At 40.2% G+C, this 20,170-nt stretch overlaps 2 protein-coding genes and 1 long non-coding RNA gene across 3 annotated transcripts in view; all 3 read right to left on the bottom strand.

Annotated features, from left to right (window-relative positions):
- Nucleotides 1-2,102: 2,102 nt before the first annotated feature.
- Nucleotides 2,103-3,980, bottom strand: LOC120559591. Its single transcript, XR_005639327.1, has 4 exons — nt 3,887-3,980; nt 2,520-2,534; nt 2,308-2,344; nt 2,103-2,213 (listed from the first exon to the last, which is right to left on the bottom strand). It is a non-coding gene; the product is annotated as an uncharacterized LOC120559591 (long non-coding RNA).
- A 767-nt stretch (nt 3,981-4,747) lies between these two features.
- On the bottom strand, nt 4,748-7,076 carry LOC120565874 (B-cell receptor CD22-like). The gene is made up of 6 exons (XM_039811962.1): nt 6,980-7,076; nt 6,152-6,412; nt 5,799-5,886; nt 5,616-5,670; nt 5,210-5,304; nt 4,748-5,112 (listed from the first exon to the last, which is right to left on the bottom strand). Exons 1-5 carry the CDS (start codon nt 7,074-7,076, stop codon nt 5,221-5,223), a joined length of 585 nt encoding a protein of 194 aa, XP_039667896.1. The 3' UTR covers nt 4,748-5,112; nt 5,210-5,220.
- A 6,798-nt stretch (nt 7,077-13,874) lies between these two features.
- Nucleotides 13,875-20,170, bottom strand: part of LOC120559406 (B-cell receptor CD22-like) — a 50,701-nt gene continuing 44,405 nt past the window's right edge. The window contains exons 7-10 of the mRNA XM_039801106.1: nt 16,213-16,294; nt 15,464-15,517; nt 14,881-15,068; nt 13,875-14,734 (exon numbers count right to left, since the gene is read on the bottom strand). Of these exons, the coding sequence (XP_039657040.1) occupies nt 14,604-14,734; nt 14,881-15,068; nt 15,464-15,517; nt 16,213-16,294 (455 nt within the window). The 3' untranslated portion in view covers nt 13,875-14,603. The remainder of the gene's footprint in view (nt 14,735-14,880; nt 15,069-15,463; nt 15,518-16,212; nt 16,295-20,170) is intronic.

The following is a 20,170-nucleotide window of genomic DNA, read 5'->3' as shown; positions in this document are numbered from 1 at the left end:
TCTGTCCATTCTTGTACCAGATGTAGGAAGGATGACCAGGTAGAGGACAACTGCTCTGACACTTCAGCTCTGCCTGGTTAGAAGACGTAGAGACCTCTAATCTGCTCACATGTACCTGGAGACCTGAATAATAATAATAATAATAATAATAATAATAATAATAATAATAACGAACATAAGTCTTCATTTTAGACTGAACTGTCAACACACACCTACATGCAAGTTACTTTCATGTTGTCATCAAGATGTTGAACACAAAGTAATTTATTAAATATTCAGATAAAAAGTTACCTGTAACAGACAGAGTGACTCCAGGATAACCAGTATATTTCCCTGTTAAATGGTTTGTTATGAACCTGAAATAGTACACAGCTGAGTCTCTCTCTCTCAGGTCTGAGATTCTCAGAGTGCAGTCCTTGTTTTTACAACTGTACTGCACACGACCTGAATATTCTGAGTCTGTTGTCAGATCTACACGTTTATAATAATTCATTTTAGTAAACCATAATGTTTTCTCAACTCTAGTAGCACTGCCTTCCCACCAGGATGGGTATGTGTAGCTGCAGTGTATTTCCACTGTTGATCCTTTAACAGCACAGATCTGAGTAGAGGTGTAAGTCACGCTCCAGCCATTCTGACCCTGTATCACTGTAACACAGAGCACATCAGGAAGCAACATGAATTAATAACTTCAATTAAAGATCAGATAATAAGACAAAGTGATCATACTACCAACGTGATCTAGGGAAAGATAACCTGGACAGGCTTCATAATCCTCAATTATCAGAACAATTATCTACAGCTATTAAAAATGTCATAAAAAGTTACTCATCATGCATCTCTCTAACTTAACTGTATTTTAGAATTTCATCATATTTTATTATAGTTGGGACATAGGGATATGTGTTACTTCTGGATGCTTTGGTTTTGGTTCTTTCATTAAAAAAACGTTTGCGAAAATAAGCCTGAGAAGTGCTTCTTACATGTCAACAAAAAAAATACAAATACATTTTACAGACTCTTCTAAGATAGAGCAGAAGTCTAAACACAAAATATGTTAAAAGTTGAAGAGATGATTGATATTTTAATATACATTATGCAGTGTCCGGCTGCGTCCTGCCGCGTCCACTGCATCCACCCACGCTCTGCTGGGCCACGCTACATCCTGTAACGCCCTGCTGTGCCCTGCTATGACATGAACTACTACGACTACCATTGTAGTCACTGTTCCATTATCTTTATTGTGACTATTACGCCACTGTTCATCACACCCCCAACCGGCCCCGTCAGACACCGCCTACCAAGAGTCTGGGTCGGCCGAGGTTTCTTCCTAAAAGGGAGTTTTTCCTCGCCACTGTCGCAACAGCCACTGCTAATGCTTGCTCTTGGGGAATTACTGGAATTGTTGGGGCTTTGTAAATTATAGAGTGTGGTCTAGACCTACTCTATCTGTAAAGTGTCTCGAGATAACTCTTGTTATGAATTGATACTATAAATAAAATTGAATTGAAATCGAATTTAATTGAATTAAAGATTTCCGGGGATAATAGGAAGTATATGAGTCTGTACATTTATCGGATAGTTTCCTCTCTGTTCACTCTGAGGTCAGGTTGATGCTGAGGTAAGTGTGAAAACTAAAAAGAAAAGCAGAACACTGAAGTCAGAGCGTACAGAAGGAACTAGCAGGGTTGGGCTCAGATGTGTGATCAATTAAGAGAAGTTGAGACGGTATGTGATGCCTTTACTGACCAGTATTCCTTTAAAAAACTGTTGTTTCTACAATCAGGGTCATCTTTACAACAGATTAAACAGTAATATCTTTTCACAGAGCGAGGAAGTAACAATTATGAATAAAACCCACAATATTCTCTGTTTACAGCATGGAAAATTGCTTAGCACACAGTTACTACATGCAAAGGACAACATTAAAAGACACTGTCCAATTAACACAACAACAAACAAAACTGATACCGTCTGCCGAGTTTCCACAATTGTAAACAAAACTACTATTTGTAGCATTTCTGGAAGTTTGCCTTTCACACAACTCTGATCCACTTATTCAAACGTAATGACATTTAGTCCCACATTTTCCCAGAATCCCTCTTTTAAAGAATGAATGTAACTGTAGATATACAGTACCTGACACAGAGAGAAGGAAGACAACAAATCCACTCGCTGCTGCAGTTAAACTCATAGCTGCTCCTCTCATCTCTCTGTGTGAGACAATAAAACATGTCAGCAGATAAAATAATGTACACAGGAGGTATACAGTATCAATAAACTAATCAATAAACTGTTTCTACTTACAATGAAGACGGACGTCGTCTTTAAAGATGCCTCTCCTCTGTTGTCAGTAAGCAGAAGACAGATATCAGGCTGGTAAAGAATACATTTCCTTCCTCTTTGGATCATTAATATGCATGAAGAGCCAAATTTCAGCACACACCACAAAACCATACAGTTTTGTTGTTTTACAAACTATACACTTCAAAAAAGGAGAGTAAGAAACTAATATTGACCTGTTGTTAGAAAACCTGTTTCACCACCAAGATCCCACCAACACCAGAAAAGAGCATTCATAAAGAGAAGAGAAAAACAGACAGACAGTTCATCTCTATGTGCACTGATTCAGGATGTCACACAGTCTGCAGGTGTAGTGATGGAACAGGAATGTATTTGACCTGTGAACTGAGGCAGTTACATTGAACAGAATGAAGAACAGAGTATTAATCATAAGAGGGGAATGGAAAATTACATCATTGTTTTTTCTGAGTTTGTCTCTTCTCTGTTCTCTCTGCGGTCAGGTTGCTTCTCTTTGCAGAGAAATGCAGAACACTGAGGTGTGATAAACTCACATGCATGTTAGTGTTAAAGCGCCCATATTATGCTCATTTTCAGGTTCATAACTGTATTTTAAGGTTTTACCAGAATAGGTTTAAATGGTTTAATTTTCAAAAAACACCATATTGTTGTTGTACTGCACAGCTTTCTCTCACTGCTGTAGATCCTCTTTTCACCTGGTTTCTGTTTTAGCTACAGAGTGAGACCTCTTTTCATCTTCTTCTTCTGTACTATCTTTGATTGCACTCGCACATGCGCAGTAGCTCAGATGTAGATCATGTCAGCTAGCTAACTCTAGAGACAGTAAAAGAAAGCCTGTTTCTCTAACTTTGGTCAGTTACAAGGTAGGATTAGCTGGGAGACTTTTAAATGAGGGCGCACATGTAAGTAGTTCTTTTGGAGCTTATGGTGAACTTGTGTGTGTTGTAGCAGTGCTTTGCTATTGAGAACGACGTAGCATGCTAGCGTTAGCCGGCTAACGCTACGAGCTAACGGTTGTGGTTAGCCAGCTCATTTCGGACTGTGACGTCACAGTCCGAGGCCGATTTTGAACAGCTCACTAGGAGACTGAAGGCAGGACACATTCAGAAACCGTATCTCACTCAAAACAGCATGGATGGATTTTTTTCAAAGTTTGTATGTGTGTGGAAGCACCAGAGACACAAAAGAACACCCCATATCCCAGAAAAAGTGTTTTTTTCATAATATGGGCACTTTAACTAAACATGGACATGTAACAAAACAAGGGGTAAAAGTATAAAGTAAAACATATTTTTAATGACTTTGGCTTGTTTAGGTGGATCAGTTGGATAAACTGTGTGCAGAGATGTCCTACATTTAAAATGGGATAAAACAGGAAACTAGAAGGGCAACTCTGAAAGTGCAGACCTCCACCAAGCCATGCCCTATTTCACAATGCTAATGTAGTGAGAGTTTTCCCAGTCTGAAACAAATGTTTGTGATTATTCCGAAACCATATAAATGTAACACAAATGCCGTATCTCACAATGTTAATAAAAGTGAGAAATAATTAGTGTATCCTAACCGTAGTTCGGATCCGCTCCAAAATGTAATGGTTTCTTCCTAGGGCCGATCTACACCCTTTCACCAGGTTTCATGAAAATGGGGCCAGTACATTTTCAGTAAAGGAAGGAACAAACAGACGTACAGACAAACTGAGTCAAAAACATAACCTCCTTGGCGTATGTTTGATTTCTATGTGTGAAAATCTAAACTGTACATTGACTAATATGTGATGATTTCAGTTCACTGTCTCTGATTTGAACCAACTTTATTGGCTCTGTCAACCAGGACAGGTACAAACCCAGAGGCTGCTCAGGAGTTTAGAAAAGTTATTTATTACGTAGAATTTCAAAAATACGTTTTGCATAAGAACTTTAATCCTTAATGTCTATAAAATAACTAACTCTTGTTTTGGAAATTTTTGTCATTAATTTGCAAATCAAGTCCAAAAACAAAATACATTACATACAGCACAGTTAATCAGTAGTTACTGACGTATATTCCACGCTCAAAGGCATGAGCTCCTTTTTATGCAGTCATTGTAATCAAAACACAACACAGGGCTCAGCCTAATTATATAGACAGCACGTGCTATATAAATATACTATATATAGCATATAGCCTAAAAGGGACCAAACTAACAAACCAAACAGAAATGAGCAAAATAAGCCAAACAACTATACCAGTAGCCAAAATAAAAAATAAGATATTATACAAAATTTATGTTGTCATGTATGTCATTTTTTTTCTTTTTTTTCCACCCCCCTCCCCCCCACGACAAAACATTTTCAGATGAACTTTATAAGGTACAAAATCAAATAATTTTCATTGCTAAATGAAGTGCATCCTTCGTAGCCTTAAGCATAACATGGCCTAAAACTAACAGAAGAAAATAATATTAATCATTATTTTAATAAAATATATTAATAAAATATTAATGATATAATATACATCAGTAAGTCACACAGCAGCTGAGCATCAGCTGATCTGAACAATAAATCATGTTTGACACCTCGACATGATTCAGTTCAAGCTGCCAGCACCACATTCTTCTAAACGTTGTGCTACATGCTGCTGCTGACTCCTACCTGCTGCTGCTACTCAAAACTGACAATAAAATCTTCTGGAGTTGAAGGTAAATGTATCCACTTCCCCCGCATCCTCCACAGCCTCGCTCTCCTCAGGGATATTTCAATGTCGTACTACTTTGTTTCCATCAGGTGAGTCCCGCCTCTGGTTCAGCTGCATCTGTAGAAAATCACATGAAACTGGTGTAAAGTTATGGATGGAACTGTGACAGTAAATCTGGAGTGGGCCTGTTTTATTTGATGCGGGAGGCTCTAACCTGACTGGACTTCACACCAGGTCTTCCTGCTCCTCTGGGTCTTCTGTCTGTGCTGCAGTGTCTGAGATGTTCTCATACGCAGGACAAGAGTCTATCTGATGGGGAGAGACGACAAAATGAGGACCTCATTCATGAAACCTGCATATATTAAGAGTTAATAAAAACAAAATTTCACATTTCAATATCAATTATTTGCAAATATTGTGTCATGGCCAAATACATTACTGATTTCTACTCAGCAAGTTGTATTTTAAACATAAATTGTCTTACACCTTCTTTAGTTTTCAGAGAATGTATGAGCCAAGTTATTATAACTGTGATAGATGAGGAAGTTGTGTCAATACTCTCTCTCTCTCTCTCTCTCTCTCTCTCTCTCTCTCTCTCTCTCTCTCTCTCTCTCTCTCACCTCTATCTCTTCAGGTTCATGTGGTCCAGTGGTGGAGCTCAGAGTTTTCTTCTTCCTGGATTGAGTCCAACAACAACAAATAAAGAATGTATGACATTTATCATACTTAATCTAAAGTAACTGAAAGATAGTTGAAGAAAATAAAAGAGCGGTGACTGAACTGATGGATGTTTCTGGTTTTACCTCGCCCACAGACTCAGGAGCAGCAGAGGAATCAGCATCAGGACCACCACAGTCAGCCTGATTATATTCATTATCATTGTTAAATTCCCTGGAAATATAGACAGATATGTGATACACCTCATTAGTAGGATCAGATTGATGAATCACTTTGCCAGGTGAGACTGTCTGTTAATCAGTCAGTCAGTGTCATCCACCTCTGACATGATGGAGGTTCCTCCCTGAACACAACTACAGAAAATGCACTCAGGGAATGTTATTTTATTGTTTACCAGTTATGTGCTGCTACATATTAACATGTGAATCAGGTCTGGTGCAGTAAACAGGTTTTTGTAGTTAAAAGTCAAGAATCTTACCTGCTACAACAATCAGATGTAAGGTGGAGTTCTGACGTCCTCTTCTGTTCTGGGCTTCACAGTAATAATTCCCACTGTGTTCAGCTCTGAAGTCAGTGATGGTGAAGATCTGTCCTGATGCTTTTGGTGAGTCTTCATTCTCCTTGTACCAGGTGTAGTTAGCTGCTGGGTTAGCATCACTGCTACAGGTCAGAGTCACTGAACTGCCCTCCACTATCTCAGCAGAGGGACTCACTGACACAGAGGGAAGCTTTGGACCATCTGGAGGAGAAAACATAGAGACATAGAGACATTTAATTCTAAGATGAATTTTTTTCACAGTGGAAGATATTTAAATCAACACTAGTTCATAGAAACACAAAGTTCGTGGTAAAACTTTACTTCCTTCTATTTTAGGCCCCGTTTACACGATGACGAAAACGGAAAAAAATATTTTATCGGATGTGCCTTTCGTTTATACGGCGACAGCGTGTTTGGGGCTTAAAAACGCAAAAAAGTGAAACCACCCTCCAGAGTGGAAATCTTAAAAAACGCTCCACCATCGCGTTCCCGTCTAAAGGGTGAAAACGCAAAAGTCTGAAGACAGCGTTATGGAGAGAGACGAGAAAAAGGCGTCCAGGTAGTCTGTTGTTACGGAGTAGGCTACAGAAATTATAAGCTCCTGTTTTCTAAAATATTTTCAATGTAATGGCTCAATATTTAAATGATTTTGACAATGTGGATAAGGTTGTTATAGTTCAATGACTATATGTAACAGATGAAGAGAAAGAGAGAGAGCGAATGGCAGCGGGCAGAGGAGGGTCTGCTTCAGCCTCCGCTGCCTCTCGCTCTCAAGCAGCAGCTGAAGGGCTGTGAGGCTCAGGATATTGGTAGTGCTCCCGTGGGTGCTGTGTTGTGTTTCATCATGGCCGACTGTGCCGGTCATCATCAGACAAACATGCAACTCTACCTCCTCGTCTGTCCAGACAAGCTTTTGTTGTTCGCTTCGACATGTTTTGGTTTGCACCACTAAGGAGAGAAGTAGAAGGAAGGTTCTACTTAGGCGCGCGGCCTTGGTGGTGTTGTGTGGCAGTGCCACCTAACCGCCTGGCATGCATACTACATCAGATTTCCATCAAGTTTTGACCACTTTTGCGTCACCATATGCACGCAGATTTCCCCCCCAAAACGGTTGTCTAAACGCGGAATAAAAAGTGAGAACGCAACGCCACTTCTGCGTTTTCTCTTCAGATTGTTTCCATCTCAACATAGCCATAGAAACTCAGATTGTAGAAACTATGGTGTCCTGTTACCATGGATACTAGTTTGACACTTTGTTACTGACTCAGTGAAGTAAACAAGGAAATGATTGGGGTTCAGTGTGTTTGGACACTGTCATGTCTACTGATGACCTCTGCTGGTTAATAAGATACATGAGGACATTAAATAATGAAAATGTGTCGGACATGATTTTTCCTCCTGTGACATTTTCTGACATCTTTACTTCCACAAAGAAACTTGAATGGACAGATTCATTCTTTTCAGTCATGTTTTGTGAATGGAGCAGAATAAAAAACGGAGTGTCTATTTGCACCCCCGGTAGGAATAGCCTCGGCCACACAGCTGACCTATTCACACCCTGTGACGTAACAACAAAAACACGTTGCTCGCGTGCACCGAAATCATGGCCAACGTTCATCTTCCATGACCGCAGAAACTGGCATATTAGGAAAGTTTTGTCTCTAATGTTTATAACAATTGAATTTCTAACGGAAAATGGATTCTACAGTTGCGCTTTCTGTTTTCAGTGAAAGCATACAACCGTTAGTTTGTTAGTTAGTACCTATTTTTTTGTATAAAGTATGGTTACCTAGCAACCAAGGCTTGAAGACACCAAGTGGTAAACAGTTGTACAATGTTCCTCAAGAACTGCTAGGTGAGTGGTCAGAACACTGAGCTTTGGTCTGGGAGTCTGGAGTTTGATTCCCCTTAGAGTGATGTCATATTTTTTCAATTTGGATTGGATAATTTACATGCCATTGCACAAGTCAGGGCCCGCGAACACAAATTCTTTTTTTGCAGGGTGGTAGGGGAAGACTCATGAATATGCCTGCTCTGGTTGGGTTGGTTAGGTTTAGGCAAGAGGAGTGGGATTGGTTATGATTAGGGTAAGAATGTCAGGGCGAACCAATCAATCAAAAAAATTATATATCGCGGCCCACGCAAGTGTGTAATGTATCAGCGTCTCTCTGAAGTTTGACACTGCAACGATAATATTCAAAAAGGTGTAATACATGAGTAGTATGGATAACTGTGTGTAAATATATGCCAAGTGATATTTGTACCAGACTGGGTATTAATAACACAATTAATAACACATTGCTGTGTGCACCGGCGGGGTACGAATAGCATGCACTGCTAATTGTGCCAAGGATGCAAATAGACTCACCCAATAAAAAAATGTAAGTTAAAACCTTTACCCATGACTAGGGTTGGGTACCAAAACCCGGTTCCACAATTCCTACGCAAACATAGTATTCGGACCGGATTAGAACGCAAATTTCGGTTCCGACTGAAATATTTTCCCTCTGTCGTTCCGGACAGCGGCAGACTCTTTTTTTCTTTCTCCCTTTTCTGCCGAGTGGCGCACGTGCCCGCTCGCGGTGTGAAGCCCGTGTCCGCGCTATTCTTGGTCATGCACTCTCCAATCCCTGCTGATAGAAGGCTTTTTATACACGCTCCGAAGCGGACGTAAAAATATCACACTTTCTCTGTAGTCTACCGTTAGCTAGCTACCGTAAATGCATGGCATATTTTCCCTCTGGGCTCACCAAAAGGGACGTAAAAGCATATTAACCATTCACTGCACGGGATCGCTAGTTAAGATATTAGCCTACACTTGCTCTGCTAGTCTATCGTTCAGGACAAGAGCCTGTAGCCTGGTGGTGGGGGAAGCGGGACAGCCTCCTAAAAAAAAAAACTCCATTAAAAAAAGCCTCTTTTATGTCATTTTTCAGTTTTTCAAGAATCGGTTTAGGAATCGGTTAGGAATCGGAATCGTTTCAAAAGTACCGGTTTGACATCGGAATCGTAAAAATCCAAACGGTAACCAATCCTACCCATGACATGAGGGTCAAGATTGCTGAATAACACATTTCAACGAAGAAAAGTGTCAAATAGACACAAGTACATATTTTAAACAGACACAGGACATGTTGATAAATGTTGTGTGGCTAAATTTCCAGTGTGAGCTCTTATTTCACAGCTTTACTTTACAGTGAGGTCAGGAAATAAGAGATACTTGATTAGTGATTTGGTTTACATACAAATCTGCCAAATAAATCCCCAAATATCACAGAGTTACATGCAGTTAAGGTACAGTACAAAAGGTTAAAGGCTCCACTAGATGGTGTTATGTCAGAGGAAGACTGTAAGTAAACTCACACACTGAAGGAGAGAGGGAGTCCTCATGTCCTCTTACAGCACAGGAAAAGCTGTCTGCAGGATCCAAGTAGGCTGAATAAGAATCAGATGTTTGTCCCTGAATGTTCTGTCCATTCTTGTACCAGATGTAGGAAGGATGACCAGGTAGAGGACAACTGCTCTGACACTTCAGCTCTGCCCTGTTAGAGGACTTGTAGAATCTGCTCACTTGCACCTGGACACCTGAATAATAAAAATAAGTCTTCATTTTAGACTGAACTGTCAACACACACCCACATGCACATAACTTTCATGTTATCATCAAGATGTTGAACATTAAAGTGATGGTTCGGAGTAATTCACCCTAGGGTCCTTTGCACCATGACCTCGAGCCAAACACCCCCCCAGAAGCTTTTTTCACCTGGGTCTAACATTGGGAGAGTTAGCGTAGAGTAGCGTTATCAGCTGAATAGCTTAGCGCAGGGGCTAACGGACCCACGTTTGTATCTTGTAAGTTACCCCACTAATAATGCCCGAAATGATACCAAACGTCTACAAGTAGTACAAATAGGTTATGCTCTCATAAAACGATGGATTGGAAAGTTTGTAAGTACACCAGAAGTTTATGTAAATAACACTTGCCTGCTGGCTTCTGCTCTCTGCTGTTGTTGTTGCTGCTGTAATACGAGTGCTTAGGGCCGTCTACAAATTACAACACCGAAAAGAGATGAAACAAAAATATTTATTAATTTAACTTATTTTTTAAAGTAAGTGCTGTAGTGTCCTTGGGCAAGACACTGAACCCTGAGTTGTAAATGTGCGTGGATGTTTATCTGATGAGCAGGTGGCACCTTGTACGGCAGCCTCGTGTGTGAATGGTGAATGGTTCCTGTACTATGTAAAAGCACTTTGAGTAGTAGTTAAGAACAGAAAAGCGCTATATAAATACATTTTTACATGTCAACAAAAAAAACTAATACATTTTACAGACTCTTCTAGGATAGAGCAGAATTATACATAACATATGTGTTTCCAAGTTATTTCAGAATTAAACCAGAATGAACAGGCAAAGAGAAGTCTAAACACAAAGGAAAAGTTAAATATGTTAAAAGTTGAAGAACTGATGTAAATTAATATACATAATACATTATTAGGGATAATAGGAAGTATGAGTCTGTACATTTCTTGGTTAGTTTCCTCTCTGTTCACTCTGAGGTCAGGTTGATGCTGAGTGTGAGAACTAAAAAGAAAAGCAGAACACTGAGGTCAGAGCGTACAGAATGAACTAGCAGTGTTGGGCTCAGATGTGTGATCAATAAAGAGAAGTTGAGACGGTATGTGATGCCTTTACTGACCAGTATTCCTTTACAAAAACGTCGTTTCTACAACTAAGGTCGTCTTTAGAACAGATGAAACAGTAAAATGTTTTCACAGAGAGAGGAGGTAACAGTTATGACTAACTTATGACTCTTTGGATGTCCTACATTTAAAATGGGATAAAAACACAGGACACTAGAAGGGCAACTCTGAGAGTGCAGACTTCTGCCAAAGAACTTTATTTATCTGTTAGGAACTTCATAGGAACATCCATAGAAATGGGGTCAACCCCGCCCCTTCTCTTAGCTTAAAGTTCTCTTGTTTCTTACTAAAAATGGCTCTCAGCAGATTTCTGAATGGGTCTTAAGCGGAAACTCTAAGATGGGGACGTCTAGTGTCATTTAGGAGGATTTAGATTGTTGTCTACTCTGCAAAACTGTTTAATCAGAGCAGAAAACAAATGGGATGTCAAAAGCTTAACAACAAGCACAAAAAGACTACAAACACCCATCGAATGAGCCATTTAAGAGATTGTACTGGACAAATACACAAGACAAAGAACATAAGAGGGCAAAACAAAATGTTTACTAAGTATTTTTTATTTAAGCAGGACAAAAAATAATATAGTACAAGTACAAAGTATACATACAGTACATGGTGTTAAAAGTACAAAAAAAGTTTAATGTAAGGGACCGTTTGGTATTTATGGAATGGACCTCCGGAGGAAAATAGGGAAGGGTCATGTCTTTTTATTCTTTGTTGAGGGGAGGGTCATCCAACATTTTTTAGTCTAGAGGGGGGCGGTTACCCAACTTTTGTATTCATAGAAACAGCAACATTTCAAAGTGGCTTGTTTGGTGCATATTTTTCCATGTAGCTCTCAGTCTCGGCCCTCCTTCGCTACCAGATGGGTCTGACCCATGACTTTGGCTGTGGGATAGGGAGTACTGCCCCCCTGGTGGCTGAAACGGATAATTGCATTGATTAAAAAATGAATGGAATAATTACGTCTGGCATGACCAGATATTTTAGAAATATCTTAGCTAAATAACACAAAACAACTAAATAGTGGTAGGTAATACGTCTGATTTCATATACTGCTTTAGTAAAAAAAATATTTCCTGGCTGACGATGCGGGCAGCAGGATGTTAAAAACGAAAATGACTGTTGCACTAGTCTGGACATCTTACTGTGCCAAGTTTGCAATAAAGGTTTCCTAAATGCCACATTTGATGTCAGCTTACTAACTGATTGCGGGTTTTTTGTAGATTTGGACTTTTATACGTTTATTCCACTTTGTTTAAACGGCCAAGTGGAGGAAGTCTAATGATGAGTCCATAGCAACCAGTTTGTGTGTTGAATGTTACCCAGAGTGCTTTGCTGAATGGTCTCAATATTTTATTGTTTTATTTCATATGAATACTAGTTTACTATAGGAGTAACTTTGTATTTGAAGTAATGCAGTAATGCAGGAAGTGTGCATTTAGTTTCCATGCTTATTGTGTTTCCACAACAACGTTAGTGAGTAAATCTACTGAAATGGCCACCACACCATAACAGAGGAGTGGGATGCGTCAGATGAGAAAGCAGAGGTTTAGTCACATATGTCATTGCTGTAAAAACAATGGGAATCTGTATATCTCTGCTAAACACAAACTAGTACAGAAGGTATTGACAAATTGTTTGGGGAAGGTCATGCCTTTTTTTCTAAATTGTTCTGGAGGGTCATAGGAAAAATTGTGACTGGTGAGGAGAGGGTCATGTCTATTTTGACTGAAGGTCCCAAAACTCCTCCGGTGGCCCCTTTAATAAATAACGAACAGTCCCTAATAACAAGACAGCAATATAAAGGATCGTAACGAGCAGGTGAGCCAGAGGAAATCATTCACAAAATAAGTACAATAATACTGATAATTGATATTTGACTCCGAATAAATCTAGTTGTGATGGAACTGGTTAGAAAAAGAGAGAAGAATAATTACATGGTAAAGATAGCAGTGGTGGCCTAAAGGTTAGAGAAGCGAGCTTGTGACCGGGAGGTCGCTGATTCAATCCCCAGACCGATCTGGGTGGTGAAAGTGAAAAAGAGCAGGGTTTGTCCCTCCCTCATTACCACCACTGAGGTGCCCTTGAGCAAGGCCCTTAACCGCAACCGCTCCAGTGGCGCTGCTCAGTGGCCAGCAGATCAGACAGTGGTTGTACTGGGCAGCTTCCAGGTATGAACGTGGAACTGTGTGAATGTGACAGGTCGTCGTTGCAAATGAGAAATTGTTCTCAATCGACTTACCTGCATGAATAAAGGTTAAAAAAAAGATATACAGTATTGTGTGTGTGTATGTATGTGTGTGTGTGTATATATCTATCTATCTATCTATCTATCTATCTATCTATCTATCTATCTATCTAAATCCACTTGGCAGAAAAATTAGAAATGGTCTGTTATCAGTAAAATAGTAGCAACAGCTGGAAACTACACATGTTCCCTACAATAGCAAAGCAGCTAAATAAGTTGTAACTTTACAGTCATTTAGAACATGCACACTGGTTTAAAATGAATAGGAAGTGGTGTCTTTACATTTAAAAGACTTTAATAAAAACACACTAATGATTACAAAAAGATTAGAAGCCACTGACAACGGTGATGCAATATAGTCAGTGGAATTTGAAGAGTCGTTGTTAAAGGTTCAATGTGTAGGAATTTCTCCCATCTAGAGTTGAGATCATATATCGCAATCAACTCTCTTGCGCCACACAGTTCAAAGTACGTATTACAGTTACAGTAGCCTTCACGTTACAAAAAGGGCCAGGAAGCGACGATACCCATTAGCAGCACCTGTGAGTTTATCATGTGACAGCGAAAGCGCGAAAGGCGGAGCAGTATGTCCTGTATGTCCCTTACCTGCTAACGTATTTCAAGATGGTGCATGAATATGAAGTGTCTACCCCAGTTCATGCAAATGCAAATCTAAAATTTGAAGCCAATAGGAATACTTTGATGGTTGAGGTAAATATTCATGAAAAAGGACAAGTTTGTGAATGGGCAACAGATTTTGATCATGATCAACTAAAAATGTTACACACTGGACCTTTGAAGATATTTTGTGCATGCACTGAATACTTCTACCCAAGTCTTCTCTTTATGATTGACCTCTGCTGTCATTTGTTTTTGGTGCTAATTTGCATGTCAGAATATGTTTAAAGGCCTAATGATTAAGACGCCAATCAGTTAATCGCAACATTAAATGTATTATTCCAGCCAGCAACCTTTGTTGCATGTTATAACTTTCTCCTCACATTTTCTGACTTTTTTTCTACCGTCAAATATATATTGACCGTGCTTTCCAACAAAAACAACTTCCAGTGTTTGCAGGTGGGAAGCCAGTTGGGGATCACATCCCTTTTTGCATTAACAACTACTTCAGGTATGTTTTAGCGTCTGCACGGGGACGTTTGGGAGGAAGACCAGTTAGGGACTAATTCAAACCGCACATAAAAGGTCACTGAATATTGTCCTTTCATAGTATATATACAATTTAACAAAATAAATCATGAAATACTTAACTCATTCTTTAGAGCTGACTCATACAGAGTAAAATAACTGAACACCGGTTTATGTTTAAGTAATACATTTAAGTTTCTATAAAATTTATAACTCTCTCTCTCTCTCTGTACATTCTTGGAGAGGGCCATCCTTAAAATAAAATGTATAAGAATCAGTGGTTACCTTATTTATTTAAATAATGTTTTGGGGAAAAAAAGATAGAAATATCAGACTATAAATGCAATGCCTGTTGTTTTCATCGGTGGTTGTTGACTGTGCTGTACAAAGCAGCTGGATCCTCTCCAGTGTCCCGACCTCTGGTTCTGAGAAGAAGAAGAAAAGGTGATTCTGAAGATATAAACTAATATAATTCTCATCATACTGTAATAGGAACGTAAAAGCAATGTATTAAATTCAAAGTAGTGTGATTTGTAGCGAGGATAATGTTCCTGTGTGAGGAGCTGCTCACCTCGGGGCAGTACTGCCACTGTTGAAGCTGACGGCAGCGTACTCAACGGCTTCCTGTTGCTCCCTGTGTCTGAGGGGCTGAGCAGCTCTGATGTTGGAGTACAGAGGATCTGCCTGGCTGTTGGAGACGTGGATGGTGGCGTACTGAAGGTCAACCTGCTCCTCTGGCTCACTCGGATCAGGTACACACTGCAGGGACACAATTACTTTCAGCTACGCATTTTACAGGAGTAGGTTTTTCATTTGAATAGTGCATTCTTGCAGAGGATTGCAACCAGGACAGATGGAATTAATATCCTTGCTTTACCAACATGTTGCCGTATGACAGAAAAAAGGAAATTAATATACAAGGAAGGGACAAATAGTAAGAAAACTACCAGGAATGTTGTCACATCCAAGACAAGAGGAGAATCAAAGAGAGTTTGATAGAAATTAAGTTCTTTGAAAAGAGATAAAAAGAGCAGCATAAGGTCCTTCTCAGTCAGAATTGGTTTCTAGAAGCCCTTAAAGACAGGAAGTGACTCAGCAGTTTTAAAGGAATGGGTTTTCTTTGATACTAGAATAATATACGTAACTATTCTCACCTGTTCCCTGTTGTCTGGTCCAGACGAGTCCCTGGAAGCCCTCCTCTTTCTGGTCTGGAGAATTAAAATAAATAAATGATGGAATGTTTTAGTTCTGACAAACTGACTTTTAGTGATTTAAAGCTAAAGTGCGTGAGGAATGAGGAATTCTAAGTAATGACAACAACACTGTCGGCTCATCCACATGACGCAAGCCTTCGGTGATCGCGCACCACCCCCACCTCTCCTCCACACAGTTGCTAGTAGCGTTTATCCCTCAAATCGAGGAGGACACAGAGGATTTAAAAAAACATTGACATTTTAGAAGAAGACATCTTGTAATTTTTATACAACAGCAATGTGGTCGGTCCGTGGGATTGTAGTCCTTCTGCTAAACGTGCAGGTCTTTTCTTAGCAGTACAATCACTGACTGAAACATTTCGTGGGAGCTTCTTCAGGTTTTCAGCCGTGCCTTCACCTGTTGCAGCACTCCTCTTCCTCTCCAAAGCTGAACGCTGATGTTTCCTGTCTAAGCGGTGACATAAAACACATCACTCGAGCTGCTGCGAGGGAATGTAGCCAGACTACACCATTTTGTAAACATAGCCATGCTGAGAAATACAGAGAGAGATGTGTGGAGCTGGTAGGCTTAATTAGCTTTGTGTCAATTCATTTGGCAATGGCTTGAATGTAACAGAAGTTCATTAATATAAAATAATTGCGGCCTATAGCTTTAACAAACAATGATTCAGTGAAACAGAACTGCTCACCTGATCCACAGGAAGACAGAGAGGGATAGGACAGCCAGGAGAACAACACTGATTGGTCCAGCAGCTCTTAACGGACTTGTTCCTGAGATATGGTGATACAAAGAAAACAGTTAATCAGGGTGTTATAACATGTTTAAGCTCATTGGTTCCTTAGAGGGATATTTGATACAATGATACATGTGCGCATATTACATCCATTTAATTTACAAAATGTAATTATGGTTTTATGAGCTGATGAGGCAGAGCAGTCTGACTCCCAGATAACTGGAACACACTTATATCTCCTGCCTCTTTTTCAGAGGATGTGACTCTCAGGTTAAGAACAATATCACTAAGTATAACAAGTCCTGCCCTGACTGAAGACATACAAGCAGATAAGTTTGTAGTTGTAGCTGAATGTAAAATCGTACCTGCTACAACAATCAGATGTAAGGTGGAGTTCTGACGTCCTCTTCTGTTCTGGGCTTCACAGTAATAATTCCCACTGTGTTCAGCTCTGAAGTCAGTGATGGTGAAGAACTGTCCTGATGCTTTTGGTGAGTCTTCATTCTCCTTGTACCAGGTGTAGTTAGCTGCTGGGTTAGCATCACTGCTACAGGTCAGAGTCACTGAACTGCCCTCCACTATCTCAGCAGAGGGACTCACTGACACAGAGGGAAGCTTTGGACCATCTGGAGGAGAAAAAATGAACACATTTAACTTTGAAGTTAAAGATGAGTTTGTTTTCACATTGGAACATATTTAAATCAAGAAGTTGCTTCCTCTTTCAATGATTGGCCACATCAATGCTATCAAAATAGTTGCACTTCCAAGGTTCTTGTACCTTTTTCAAAACCTTCCTGTCTATTACCAATATCCTTTTTTAAACAACTCAGTGGACTCAGTTATCTTCTCATTTGTCAGGGCACAGTGACTGGTCTAATGTCTCCCCACTCTGGCTAAAAATTGAGTCCCTGCTAGTTTCAGAAACTTCTCTCCCAGTGCTGCTCCTTTCTGGAGCACAGCTTTCCTACAAATGAGTTGGTCATAACTCATCCTCAGAAACTCACTGAGGATTTAGAATCAAGCTAGTGCAGTGCCCGTTGAAAATGTGCCTGTTTGGAACGGGCCGATTTCTTGGCCTGTCGTATTGCTGCTTGTAGAATTCATTAAAACCAAATTGTAGCCCAAAATTAGTTACAGAAGGACCCCAAACCACTTCAAATGCAACTCCCCTGTATCAGAGCTGCCAACTTTTCCCAAAACCTTGGAGTGAGATTTGGTGGGGCGAACCCAAATTTTGCTGTGTACAAAGCAAATTTCTTTGGCTCATTCAGCATCATTACTGTCAGGGTTTAAATTGTGATTTGTTATGTGGGTTTGGGATCTCCCTAGAGAGGTAAGGGGGTATGCCCCCCGGGATTTAAAAAAAAATAAATAAAAACATTAAATGGCACTTTCTGGAGAGTTTTGTGCAAAGAAATGGAGAAATCAAGTCTTACATGATATGTGCAAAACTGCATTGTTGTAGTATCAACAGGTATTAGGGCATTTAGCATTTGCATTACTGTTAATCAGTCATCACTTGATTACACATTGTATTACCTTGTTGTATAAGAAGTGACCCATACAATGTGCCAAACATAATGTGCCACATGAAGAGACAGTGCATCATATGACAGTAGCAACAGCTGAGAAGATTTGGGTCTGTGGTGACCAGTTCCACCTCACACAAACTTCCTTCTCCCATTCTGTCTCTTTACTACTACTACTACAACACACACACACACACACACACACACACACACACACACACACACACACACACACACACACACACACACACACACACACACACACACACACACTCTAGTGGTTCTCAGTGTAGGGACCAGGGACCCAAAGTTAAATTAACGTTGGTCTACCAAAGGGATCTACTAGAACCACTGATTTACATACATTCTAATCCTTTAAAACTAAATAAATAGAAATAACCATTTTTTTGGACACCAGGGGACTCTGGTCCAAGACCAAACCTCATTAGATTAGGCAGTGAGGGAAATTCATTCTTCAATCAAGGTCTTTCCCCACCACAAGGTGCAGCAGAAAATAGACTGAAAAATACCAACAGCAAGACAAAAGGCAACGCGTCACTGCCCACAGCAGAGCGAGTCCACTAAAAGTAACTGAAGTTGCTACACTCACCAGCCGCGCTGCTCACCTCTACTTTTACAGAGAGAGTGGACACAAAGCGACGGACGGGTCTGTAATACTCAAAGCATACCTGAAGCCGGGGAAATGTGCCTGGGATGGCTCGTGAAGAAATGTTCTCACATTTGCGACATTTCAAAAATTCCAGACAGGGAGCGCTCTTAAACCCCCTCACCGTCTCTGAAAGCATAACTAGTCGATCACGAGCAGCTCGACAGGTACATCTATAGATAAACTCATCTTTCAGGCATTTGACCGACCGGGTTGCAATATTTTTTTCACCACTATGGCCACGCCAAGACCCGCCCTTCAATAGCATTCACACACTACTATTGGCTAGGCGTCCATGCTTACATGTACAGGTTCTATCTCCTGACCAATCCCATAACCCTAACCTTAACCACTCGAGGTGAAATGCCAATACCGGCCGCCGTGCCGAGGATAATAAAAAATGGTTAGGATTTTATTTTTATTTTGCTGAAACTGAAAACTGAAAATAAAATCCTATAGGATTTGATTTGATTGATTGAAATGAAGCACAACGTAAATTCCTTCAGGAAGACTTCTAAATTTAATCACTTTTCTCTCTCTTCTAAAACTGAACACCTGTTAGAGGTGTTCACTTTTATTTTAACCACTCAGAAGTGGCCATGAATTTCACGAGCCAATCACAGCATGACATCCCTGTCTTCTCTCTGCTGCTCAGTTGTCATTTCAGGCAGAGAGCAAAACCCTCCTCCTCCCCTTCCACCTCCAGTCTTCATCACACACGGCTCCATGGGTCCTCCTCTGGCTGACCGCTCCCATCGGCTCCTCGGTCCGGTCTTTGGGCTCCCTCACACCACCACCAGTGTCTACACTCCATCGGGGGATATCTTTTGGCTTTCTACCCCTTTAAAAATCATTTCATAACGATGGAGTCTAATGTCCAAAGACTCTACATTTCATATTTTGCATAGGTTCAAATACATTTTGCATATCTGCAACAAAGTCTCTCCTGATTGAAGTGCTTTCTATGGCTAAAATGGAACAGATTCGTAAGAATGTTTTTGATATTGCTTGATGAGACCTAAATGTCTGATGTGTGTGTTTGTTGGTATGCTACACCTTTAATCTGAACACGCTTTGATCTTGCACTCTGATACTTTTGTGTGTGTGTATGTGTGCTTTTCTTGATTATTTTACAGCTTAATAGTGAGGTCAGGAAATAAGAGATAATTAGTGATTTGATTTTCATCCAATTCTGCACAATCAATCACCACATTTCACTCAGTTACATGCAGTTAAGGTACAGTACAAAAGGTTAAAGGTCCCATGGTGGACATGGTGCTCTTTTGATGCTTTTATATAGACCTTAGTGGTCCCATAATACTGTATCTGAAGTCTCTTTTATATAGACCTTAGTGGTCCCATAATACTGTATCTGAAGTCTCTTTTATATAGACCTTAGTGGTCCCCTAATACTATATCTGAAGTCTCTTTCCTGAAATTCAGCCTTGGTGCAGAATTACAGCCACTAGAGCCAGTCCCACAATGAGCTTTCCTTAGGATGTGCCATTTCTGTGTCTGTAGCTATTGAGGAGGAGAGAGGGGGGCAAGGTGGGCCTTGACCAACTGCCACTTTGCTCGTTTGAAAGCCATGATGTCTCTCTCTCATGGGTGGGCCAAATTCTCTGGGCAGGCAAAGCAGAGAAAGGGGAGGTAACCTTGCTCCTTATGACATCATAAGGAGGAGTTTCCAGATCGGCCCATCTGAGCTTTCATTTTC

Source organism: Perca fluviatilis, chromosome 1, assembly GCF_010015445.1.
Source record: "Perca fluviatilis chromosome 1, GENO_Pfluv_1.0, whole genome shotgun sequence".
Classification (NCBI taxonomy): Eukaryota; Metazoa; Chordata; class Actinopteri; order Perciformes; family Percidae; genus Perca; species Perca fluviatilis.
This window is presented reverse-complemented; position numbering and strand designations above follow the sequence as displayed.